At 41.1% G+C, this 11,674-nt stretch overlaps 1 protein-coding gene across 1 annotated transcript; it reads left to right on the top strand.

The window, feature by feature from the left end:
• LOC107607318 lies at window positions 746-1,891 on the top strand. Its single transcript, XM_016309287.1, has one exon. The coding sequence runs from the start codon at window positions 746-748 to the stop codon at window positions 1,889-1,891; it is 1,146 nt and encodes a 381-aa protein (XP_016164773.1).

Genomic DNA, 11,674 nt, shown 5'->3' with positions numbered 1-11,674 from the left:
CTGTCAAGGAATGCACCACCAAGACAAGCTCCTCCTAGATGCCGCGAGTGGAGGATCATTGACCAAAAACAAGAGCGCCGCAGAAGCATGGAAAGTTATATCAGACTTGGCGGACTCAACTCAGCACTCAAGGGAAAGAAGTCCACAACCGAAAGCTTTGAGTGAAGTTTCTCCCTCCGGAGATGCTATTTTGACCAAGACCCTAGGTGAAATGACAATCTTGTTGCGACAAATCACCCAAGGGCAACAAATTCCTCAAGCTTTGATAAATGCTCCACCTCAACCTCCAAGGATCGAAGGACCATCAAGGATATGTGGTGTTTGTGCTTCTAACACTCATTACACCGATAAGTGCCCTCAACTCCAATAGGACACTACATTGGCAGTAGCCAACCCTTATCCACAAAGACCAAATTATAATCAAGGCTCCTACCAACATGGAGGCAATCAAAACCAAGGGTGGAGGGATAATTCAAACTAAAAGTGGAATCAAGCCCCTCAAACTCAACCCAACCAAAATGCTCAAGTCTACTACCATCAATATCCCCAAGGTCAACCACAATACCAACAACCCTATCAACAACCCCTACAATCTCAACCTCAAGGGAAGTACCAACACCCACATAGTAGGCCTAGCCCTCCTCGAGTTAACCAAGCCATCCCTTCCAATCAACCTCACATGAATGACACAATTCACACCTTCATGCAAGAGCAACGAGAGTTCCATAAGAAACAAGAGGCGTATATGGCTACGATAGCCGATGCCCTTTCCCGTTTAACTATCCCTCCTCAAACCGCACAAAACACCCAACAAGCTTCAACATCAAGTAGTTTACCCTCCCAACCTCAACCCAACCCTAAGGGTAGCATTAATTCCATTACCCTTAGGAGCGGCACTAAACTTGATAAGAATGTTGCTATGCCTACAAAGTTGAGTGAAGAGACAAACAATGAAGAGGTAGGAGATAAAGTGGAGGTGATGAGGGATGAAGATGAAGGTGTTGATAAAAGCGAGAAGGAACCACCCAAGGTCAAGGAGCCAAAGAGAAAGACCTTGCTTGAAGAGCCTTTTCCCGTTCCATTCCCAACTTTAGCCAAGAAGGCTAAGAAACAAGAAGAGCTTGACCCCAATATGGTGAAAGTTTTTAAGAAGATCGAAGTCACCATTCCCCTCTTCCAAGCCATTCAACAAGTGCCCAAATATGCCAAGTTCCTTAAAGATGTTTGTACTCACAAGGACAAGCTTGGCAACCTCAACACAAGGCCGGTAGATGATTCTATCTCTTCTTTACTTCCTGAAAAATGCAATGATCACGGCCTATGTTTGGTCACTTGCTTAATTAGTGGGATGAAATTTATGGACTGTATGTGTGATCTGGGGACGTGCGTAAGCATTATGCCACTCCCCATTTATGAAAGATTGAATTTGTCACCCCTAAAGAGGTCTAGGGCGAGGTTTGTGCAAGCTGATAAAAGTATTGTGTTAGTTGTGGGGATTGCAGAGAATGTGCTAGTTAATATTCAAGGGTTGCTCTTTTCAGTTGATTTTCACATTTTGGAGACCCTTCCCATTGACTCTAACAAGCCATCGTCCATACTCCTTGGAAGGCCATTCTTAAAGACGGCCCGTTTCAAGCTAGATGCACATTCGGGAGTTTATTCTTTCGAGTCAGATGGCAAGTTGGTCAAGTTCACTTTGGAGGAGTCAAGCAAGCCCGTTCTTGAAGCTTATTCTATTTTTGGGTGTGACATCGTTGAAGATCAAGTGATTGAGGATGGGAAGGAACAAGAAAAAAAGGATGTTGCCAAGAAGTCAAATTCAAGGGATCACACTCAACCCAAAAATGCCAAGGAGTTGGAGATTTTCCTCCTTGGTGAAGTTTCCAAGTGACAAATGAAGCCATGCAAGTCCAACTTAGGACTCTAAACCAAAGTGCTCGGTGGGAGACACACCACCATGGTAACATTGTTTCAATTTTATCTCTTGTTTATAACCTTTTGAATTAATTGCTTTCTTGTGATATAATGAGTAGTTTAGGTTTGGTTTGATGATTTTGAGTTAAATGAGTAAACTTACTTGTGGATCATGAAATTGTGCTTGTTTGAATGATTTGGGGTTGGTATGTTGATATGCTAAGGGTAGGAACCTTAGTTTTGAAAAGAAAAGAATTTTCTGAAACAGGGCATCTGTGCGTGCGCACAAAACTGTGTTTTTCGCCACCTGTGCGGCCGCACGCACCTGTGCGTCCGCACACGACTTAATGTACCCTCTGGTCGTAGCGCCAGTGCAGCTTGTGCATGCGCGCTACCCTGTTTTCTCTGATCTGTGCGTGCGCACATCTACGTGCGTACGCACACGTCCCCTCTCATACTTTATCTGTGCTGCTGCACAGACCTGTGCGCCCTCACGCAACTTGATAGCCCCTCTGGTGGGAGCGAGGGAACGGCTTGTGCGCATGAACAACCTCTGCCATTTCTAACCCCTGTGTGTGCGCACGGACCTGTGTGCACACGCACTCATGCCTCTGTCCCCAAGTATAAAAAAAAGCATGTCTGTCCAGTCGCACGTCTTTGTGCGTTCGCACGTCCTTATGCAACCTCTCTGGTCGCAGCGATCGCACGCTGTATGCATTCGCAACCTTTCTTAGTTGTGCTCTCTGTGCGTCCGCACAGGCCCATGTGCGTCCGCACACGACACATTCTGGGCAATAACAGGGCAACCTGCCCTGTTGAGAGGCAGCTTTCTTCTTTTCTTTTTTCTTCTTCGCTGCTCTCTCTCCCTCTTGTCTGCCCAGCACTGCCGGTCCCGGCTGATGTGTGGAAAACGATCCAACACGAAACTAACCGGCAAGTGCACCGGGTCGCATCAAGTAATAAAACTCATGGGAGTGAGGTCGATCCCACAGGGATTGAAGGATTGAGCAATTTTAGTTTAGTGGATGACTTAGTCTAGCGAATCAAGAGTTGATTTGAGTGGTTTGTATTCGACAGAAGCTAAATTGCATGAAATTAAAAACGAGAGGGACAATTGGCAAGAATTTAAAGCGCAGAGAAATTAAATAGACTGAATCTTAAAGTGCAAGTAATATAAATTGCAGAAACTTAGATTGCAAGAAATGTAAATTGCAGAATCTTAAAGTGCAAGAAATGTAAATGGCTTGAATTGTAAAGGGAATTGGGAATTGGATTTGCATAAATTAAACAAGGAAAAGTAAAATGCAATAAACAGAAAAGTAGAAGATGACTTGAATTAAAGCGGATCTAAACGGAAATGAGAAAAGGCTTGGTGTAGCAATGAAATAAGGAAATTGAAATTTAAGACTGTAGATCTCAGGACTCAAGAGACTAGATAGCTGAGTCTAGATCGCACTGCCTTCCTAGATCCAGCAAGACAATTGCAAAGGAAATAAAGAAATGTAAATTGCAGAAAGAGTAGAGGAAGAAGCAATTAACAGAAATGGAAATTCAATTATGCAGAAAATTTAACAAGATCTCAAGGTGAAATTAAAACAGAAGTTCTTCAATTCTTCACCCAAGATCCGAAGCAAGAAAAGTAAAGAGTGCTGAGCAAGAACAAGGAAGAAGAGAGATCAATTCTCCTTCCTAATTCTCTAGAATTCTAAAGCAACAAATCAAAAATGTAAAGGTGAGCTCTCTGTAAGTGTTCTAAGAATTCTAAAGGAAAAGCTCTCCGAAAACTTAAATCCTAAGCTATTTATACACTTTCTTCAAATGGTCTTCAAGCCTTGGATTGGGCCTTTGCTCTTGATGGAATTGGGTTGATAAAGGCCTCGGTTGATTGCTCTTGGAGCTGGAGAGAAATCCATTGTGAACCGGGCTATAAATCATAAAAGCTTGAGTCAAAGTTTGAGGCAAACTTTGGCTCAAACTTTTCATATCAGCTGCCCCCATTTGCTGCTACCAACGTTTGGGCTAATGTTTGAGGTCAAACTTTAGGCCAAACGTTGATCCCCTTGTGTGCATGTGTGGAGCCAATGTTTGCCAAAAAGCTTGAGGCAAACGTTGGCGCAAGCTTTTCTCCTCCAGGGTGTTGGTGTGTGGCGCCAACGTTTGCCAAAAAGCTTGAGGCAAACGTTGGCGCAAGCTTTTTGCTCCAACCAATGTGCATTCACTCTTCCAAAAGCTTGAGCTAAAGTTTGAGGCAAGCTTTTGTTCAAGCTTTTTGTTCTCTCTTGCTCCTTGCCCTTTCTTCTTTCTTCAACCTTCTTCAAAGCTTTTTTCACCTATCATCAATCAACCAAACACATCAAAGCTATGTATCATACAATCACACATACATACCACCACTTACTTTTATTGTACTTCTATCTAACAGAGACTATCTTACTTCACATTCAAACATTTCTTTTATTGAATTAAAGATGCAGGGGACAAAGCATGCTTTTTGTTAAATGAAAGTAGACACACAAGCATACACTTAGACTAGCTTATTTATTTTAAGGGAAACAAACATAATGCAAAGACTATTTTAAACAGATAGGATGCATGCTTTTTTTTTCTTTGTAGTGATGAACAAGGAGCAAGTCCACCTTTCATTTGTCATGCTTTTTCTTTCTTCTTTCATACACTTGGTTGTTGGTATTCCCTGTGTCCATGTCTGTTGTCTGTTGACCCCGCCAGAACCCAGCTCTATTCATCGCCTCCTCTACTCTATCTTCAAGTCTCATAGCCTTGCTCACTTCTATCTCACTTTTCCCGTTGAAGAACTCATCGAAAGTTGGAAACGCTGGATCCATATTGTGCAGATGCTCTCCAATATAGTTCAATTTGATTTGACTGTTTATGTTGTAATCAACTTGGACTTCATATCTTGCATCTTGAAGGGCCGTGAACTCCTTGAGAGCCCTCATGTTTTCAGCTTGCATTTGTGCTAACTTTCCAAATGATTCGTGAGATTGAAAAGCATGCTCCTCTTGCATCACGAAGAATTTTGATTCAAACTCACTTTGTTTGTTCATCATTCTCAGCTGCCATTCCTCTTGTTCTTGTTGGTGTTTCATGTATTGTGAATGATACTCTTCTTGCCTTTCTTGAATTCTCATGTACTGTTGTGATAATCTCCCAATCGCTTCCTGCATCTGAGTCATGTCCAGATTGTTATGTGATTGGGGGTGTTGCTGTTCTTCTTCCTCTTGTATCTCTTCTTCCTCTTGTAACTCTTCTTCCTCCATTGGTTCTTCTCTTTGCCTTCTTTCGTGTGGTCTTCGGCTCTGCTGCGCTTCAGTAACCATCATCATTCTTTCAATGGTTATAGGCATGCCCGGGTTCAACCATGTTGGGTTATCGTCCTCCATTGGCACTTTAGCTCTTGCGCACAACCGCATAATGGTGCTTGGGTAGTATAACCAAGACCCAGCCGAGTTCTTCTCTGCAAGTTTTTGAATATCCTTTGCAAGGATTTCATGAACCTTCACCTCTCCTCCCACCATGATGCAATGCAACATAACAGCTCTTTTCCTGTTGACTTCTGAGGTATTTACTGTGTCCAGAATTGATCTTTTCAATAGCTCATACCATCCCTTTGCTTCCGGGATAAGGTCTCCTCTCCTCAGATACTTGTATTTGTTTTTGGCATCTCCTTCCCACTCTGAGTTTACCATACAAATATCTCTAGAAATTCTATCATAATCCGGATCTCCATTTACCCTTTGGTGGTATCCCGGTTCACCAAAGCGGACTGCTTTTAGTCCCAAGACTTTCTTGATGGCATCTGAACTAAAGTCTACTTCCATCCCCCATACATAGCTCTTGTATGTTGGGGCTTCACCCGTGTTAAGTCTTGGGATGTTGGCATAGAACTCTCTTATGATATTTGCATTGACTCGAGTGATGGGTGAGACGAGTTCTTCCCATTTCCTCTTTCTAATCTTATCCTTCATTTCTTGGCACCCTTCATCTGGTAGCAAGAGTGGAACCTCTGGATATATCTTCTTCTCATTCATCCATTGAAGTTGTAATTGATGGTACCAAGATCTAAATCTCCATCGGTCATATTCCGGTGTATTCTCTTCCACCTCGGGTTCATTTCCTTTTCTCCGTTTGGTTCTTGAGGAAGAGGCCATGATCACTTGATTGGTTGATCTTCTTTGAGGTTAATGGGTTTGTGAAGAATATTGGAGGTTTTGATGTATTTTTGGAAAAGAAAATATTTGAGGCTGAGCTTATATGATGAAGAATGATGAAGGGAATGGAGTTTGAATGGTTGGAGTGCAGGAAGTGTGCAACTCTTCGGTTATGTGCATGGCTTGAAGGTGGTGTTTTATAATGACTTAATTGAACAATGGAGGGCTGGGATGCAATTGGATACTTTGCAAATCAAAGGTGTGCATGTGAGGGTGAATGAGGACAAAACTTGCTTCTTCAAGGGTCTTCAACGTGCTCATTCCAAGGAGTGTGCAGATTCACTTTTTGAAGCATGTGATGGGAGTTTGTCCTCATGCTATGCTCCCCTTTTGTCTTGTCTCTTTCATTGAGTGTTCTTTGACCACCTAACCATCACAACAAGACAACAAGGATGAACATTATCAAACCGTGGCAAGAAAACTTCTTTTTATTAAACAACTAGGTGAATTCTCATTCCTTATATCCATTTTAACCGTGACTTGTCCCTCTTTTTTTTTCTTGGAGGACACCAAACTTAATGTTTGGTCATATAGTCTAAAATGTTTCTTCCTCCATATATTCATGAAGAATCAATTGTGTCCCTTAACTAGTACATCAAGGTTTGATAAACACCAAACTTGTCTCTCGTTAAGGGGTCAATGTAAAATGCCAACAGTTAATCACAATTGATGCCTTCATCACAGAATATAATTTCTTTTCAATTGTAAAGTCCCAGAAAGTAACAACGTATGATCATCGGTGCATGATTTTTAAATTTCATGAATAAAAATTGATCTTCCAAAAATATCTACATATGCAGACACCAAACTTAATGTTTAGTCATATACTTCATCAAGATGACTAAGCATATGGTCTAAAAGTGTTTGAAAAACTGATTTGGTGTACTTGAAGGTACACCAAACTTAGAAGTCTTAGCATATGTTTCACAGCAGTGTATGCATTCATTAAGTACGTTTATAAAAAAAATCATGCTATGGTGATCATAACTTATTAAATTTAAAACGGCAGAAATCTTAAATCATGGGTTGCCTCCCATGGAGCGCTCTTTTATTGTCACTAGCTTGACACTGGGGCTTTCTTTTATGGTGGTTGATGATTGTAGTGCCTCAACTTGTCTCCCCTGATTGTGAGTTTCTTCTTTGTTCCTTGGTGTTCTATCTCAGCATGTTCTAGTGAGAGTATTTTGCTCACAATATAGTAATCATCAATCTGTTGGCTTGCTCCCAGTTGTTGATAGACTAACTGCACTTTGTCACCTTTGGAGAGCCCTTCTGTTGGAATTTTTTTGTTCTTCCAACCCTTTTTTATTCTGTTTTCATTCTTCTTCCTTCTGCTTATTGATCCTTTCTGCTTGCAAGTGGGCTTCATTTTGAGATTCTTCTTCTTGATAACTAACACATCAATGCTTTCATGAATCTCTCCATTGCTCTGTACAAGTTCTTTTTCTTCTTCCCATGCTGCATTATCTACTTCTTGCTTTGGGAGGTGCTTGCTGATCATCTTGTCAATTTCTTCCTTCCTCTGCAGTTCTATCTCGTCAGATCCCATGCTATCTTCTTTTTCATTGATGAATTTTATTTCTGGAGAGACACTCAGTGTGACACTTTCATCATGTAACCTAAGGGTCAACTCTCCTTTTTCTACATCTACAATGGCCCTAGCAGTGGCCAAGAATGGCCTTCCCAGTATAATAGAGTCACTATCATCCTCATCAGATTCCAAGATCACAAAATCAGCAGGGAAAATGAATCTGTCTACTTTGACTAGAAGGTTCTCAACTATACCCCTTGGGTACACTACTGATTTGTCCACCAATTCTAAAGACATCTGTACTGGTTTCACTTCTTTCATGCACACCTTTTTCACTAGAGAGGAGGGCATCAGATTGATACTAGCCCCTAGGTCACACAGCGCCTTGCTGATGGTCATGTTACCAATGGCACAGGGTAGAAAGAAACTCCCAGGATCTTCACGTTTAGGGGGAAGTCCCTTTTGAATCAGTGCTCTGCATTCTTCAGTGAGCATCACAGTTTCCTTTTCTTGCCAACTTCTCTTCTTGTTGATTAACTCCTTCATGAACTTGGCATATAGGGGCATTTTCTCCAGTGCCTCAGCTAAGGGAATATTTATCTCCAACTTCTTGAAAGTCTCAAGGAACTTATGAAAGTGTTGATCCTTAGCCTCCTTGTTGAATCTCTGGGGATATGACAGTGGAGGTACAAAGTTCTTCTCTGCTTGTTGCTTTTGATTCTTGGTTGGCTCTTCAATTGCTTCATTCCCCTTTTTTTGAATTTTTGATTGTTCCTCCTTTTCTTGAGTTTGCTTGCTTGACATTGCATCATCACCATTGGCTTCTTCTGCGTGTGTTGGCTTTTCCCCCTCTATTGGCCTCTTGATGTTCTCCATTTGCTTCCTTGTAGTGTCATTGTTGCTCATCAATGTTCTCCCACTTCTTAACTGTATTGCCTTGCATTCTTCTTTAGGATTTGGAATTGTGTCACTTGGCAGAGAACTTGATGGTCTCTCAACAGAAATCTGCTTGGAGATTTGCCCAATCTGCCTCTCTAGGTTCTTCATGGAGGCTTCATGGTTCTTGGTTGTCATTTCTTGGTGTTTCCACATTTTGTCTATCAAGGTTTCCAAGTTAGTGATTCTTTGAGAGTCATGTGAAATTGGCTGGTTATGGGGTGTTGAGGGTTGGGGGTAAGTGTTTTGGTTTGTGGGTTAGTTATTGGATGGATAATGGTTGGAGTTGGGGTAGTTGTTTTGGGGTTTTCTGTAAGGGTTTTGGGTGGTTTGCTGCTGGTTGTTGTTTTGATTGTTTCTTGAAGTGTTTTGATTTGAATTTCTTTGCCATGGTTGTTGGTTTTGGTTATGGTTATCTCCCCACCTTAGGTTTGGATGATTCTTCCATGAAGGATTGTAAGTATCACCATAGACTTCATTTGACCAGAATTTTGGTTGTGCATGTACTGGACTTGCTCCTGCTGTTGCTCCTCTTGAGTTTCTTCATTTGTTCCCCATGTGGTTGATGGTTGATTGGTGCTTACTGCTGCAACTTGGAGGCTATCAATCCTCTTGGCCATTTGCTCAAATTGTTGTTGAATCTGCTGCTGCATCAATTTGTTTTGAGCTAGGATTGAGTCCACTCCTTCCAACTCCATCACTCCCTTCCTCTGTGATGGTTGGCGTTGCCTTTGGTGAGCGAAGAAATACTGGTTGTTAGCTACCATATCAATGAGATTTTGAGCTTCTTCTGCAGTTTTCATGAGTTGCAAAGAGCCTCCAGCTGAATGATCCAAGGCCTCTTGAGATTTCAATGTCAAGCCTTCATAGAAATTCTGCAATCTATCCCACTCATTGAACATTCCAGGGGGACACTTCCTGATCAGAGCCTTGTACCTTTCCCATGCCTCATATAATGGTTCAACCTCCATTTGGGTGAATGTTTGTACTTCAGTCTTCAATCTGATAACCCTTTGAGGTGGGTAAAATTTGGCAAGAAATTTGCTCACTAGATCATCCCAATTGTCAATGCTGTCTCTTGAGAAAGATTCCAACCATTGGGTGGCTTTGTCTCTGAGAGAGAATGGAAACAGCAGTAGCTTATAGCTGTCAGGATGCACTCCATTGGTTTTAACAGTGTCACAAATCCTCAAGAAAGTGGATAAGTGTTGATTTGGATCTTCAAGTGGTCCTCCTCCATAAGAGCAATTGTTTTGAACTAATGTGATGAGTTGTGGCTTTAGTTCAAAGTTATTTGTATTAACATTTGGGGTATGAATGCTACTCCTACAATGTCTAGGATTTGCAAATGTGTAGGAAGCCAGAACTCTTCTCTGTGGTGGATTGTTGTTGTTATTAGCTGCTCCTCCTTGTGGATTAGTTGGAATTGTTGTATGTTCCTCCATATCTTGGAACTCTTCTTCTTCCGAATCCTCTTCTCCAACAATGTTTTTCCCTCTTTCAGCTCTTCTTAATCTCCTGAGGGTTCTTTCGTCTTGTTCACAAAAGGTTGGTATAGCTCTCCTTGTCCCTGACATGCAAACAAGACATAAAAATCGTACCAAACCAGAAGGATAGCAATACTTCAATCCATGATGAAATTGTAGTTAGCTTAAGCAAAAATTCAAACAGTTAGTGGGTTAGTCCAAAGTTAGAGAAACAGAAAATAAAAATGCTAGATCTAGATCTCCATTTCACTTAATCACTGTCAATCTATTTCAATCCCCGGCAACGGTGCCAAAAACTTGATGTGTGGAAAACGATCCAACACGAAACTAACCGGCAAGTGCACCGGGTCGCATCAAGTAATAAAACTCACGGGAGTGAGGTCGATCCCACAGGGATTGAAGGATTGAGCAATTTTAGTTTAGTGGATGACTTAGTCTAGCGAATCAAGAGTTGATTTGAGTGGTTTGTATTCGACAGAAGCTAAATTGCATGAAATTAAAAACGAGAGGGACAATTGGCAAGAATTTAAAGCGCAGAGAAATTAAATAGGCTGAATCTTAAAGTGCAAGTAATATAAATTGTAGAAACTTAGATTGTAAGAAATGTAAATTGCAGAATCTTAAAGTGCAAGAAATGTAAATGGCTTGAATTGTAAAGGGAATTGGGAATTGGATTTGCAGAAATTAAACAAGAAAAAGTAAAATGCAATAAACAGAAAAGTAGAAGATGACTTGAATTAAAGCGGATCTAAACGGAAATGAGAAAAGGCTTGGTGTAGCAATGAAATAAGGAAATTGAAATTTAAAACTGTAGATCTCAGGACTCAAGAGACTAGATAGCTGAGTCTAGATCTCACTGCCTTCCTAGATCCAGGTTTGCCAAAAAGCTTGAGGCAAACGTTGGCGCAAGCTTTTTGCTCCAACCAATGTGCATTCACTCTTCCAAAAGCTTGAGCTAAAGTTTGAGGCAAGCTTTTGCTCAAGCTTTTTGTTCTCTCTTGCTCCTTGCCCTTTCTTCTTTCTTCAACCTTCTTCAAAGCTCTTTTCACCTATCATCAATCAACCAAACACATCAAAGCTATGCTCAAAATCATGAGTTTGTTATTCTTTCATAATATATGACAATTATAGCACAAAGTCTCATGAAATTGCATTAATTCATCCATGGTTGATTGAATCAAAGGAAATATGAAATTCCACCCAATTGGCTTACTTATGGCTTAAGAAAGTGCATAAAATCAATTGAAAACAAAAGAAAAAGACTAGTGAAACTAGGCTAAGATGACTTGTCATCACCGGCCACTGCCGCCGTCAGCTCACCGCCGGCGACCCTTCTCTCTTTCTCTTTCTCTTACTTCTCTTCTCTTTTATTTCTTTCTTTCTTTCCCTTCTCCTTTCTTTATCCACCACCGGTGAGTCCTCTCTTCCGGTGCTTCTTTTTCCAGCGAATCCAAACGCTGTGATTTCGCAGTGGCTATAAGGAGTGCCATTGTTCCTCCCTCATTCTTGTCCTATTCAACCTTTATATCTCAGGTTCTTGTTTTTCCTTTCTTTTTATGTTAATATTTTTTTGCAAT

The sequence above is a fragment of the Arachis ipaensis genome, chromosome B01, assembly GCF_000816755.2.
Source record: "Arachis ipaensis cultivar K30076 chromosome B01, Araip1.1, whole genome shotgun sequence".
Classification (NCBI taxonomy): Eukaryota; Viridiplantae; Streptophyta; class Magnoliopsida; order Fabales; family Fabaceae; genus Arachis; species Arachis ipaensis.
The sequence above is the reverse complement of the archived record's forward strand: the minus strand, read 5'-3'. Positions and strand labels throughout refer to the sequence as shown.

What these genes read in the sequence shown, in the direction of transcription:
- LOC107607318 (XM_016309287.1), top strand. Translation starts at nt 746, where the DNA reads ATGGCTACGATAGCCGATGCCCTTTCCCGTTTAACTATCCCTCCTCAA.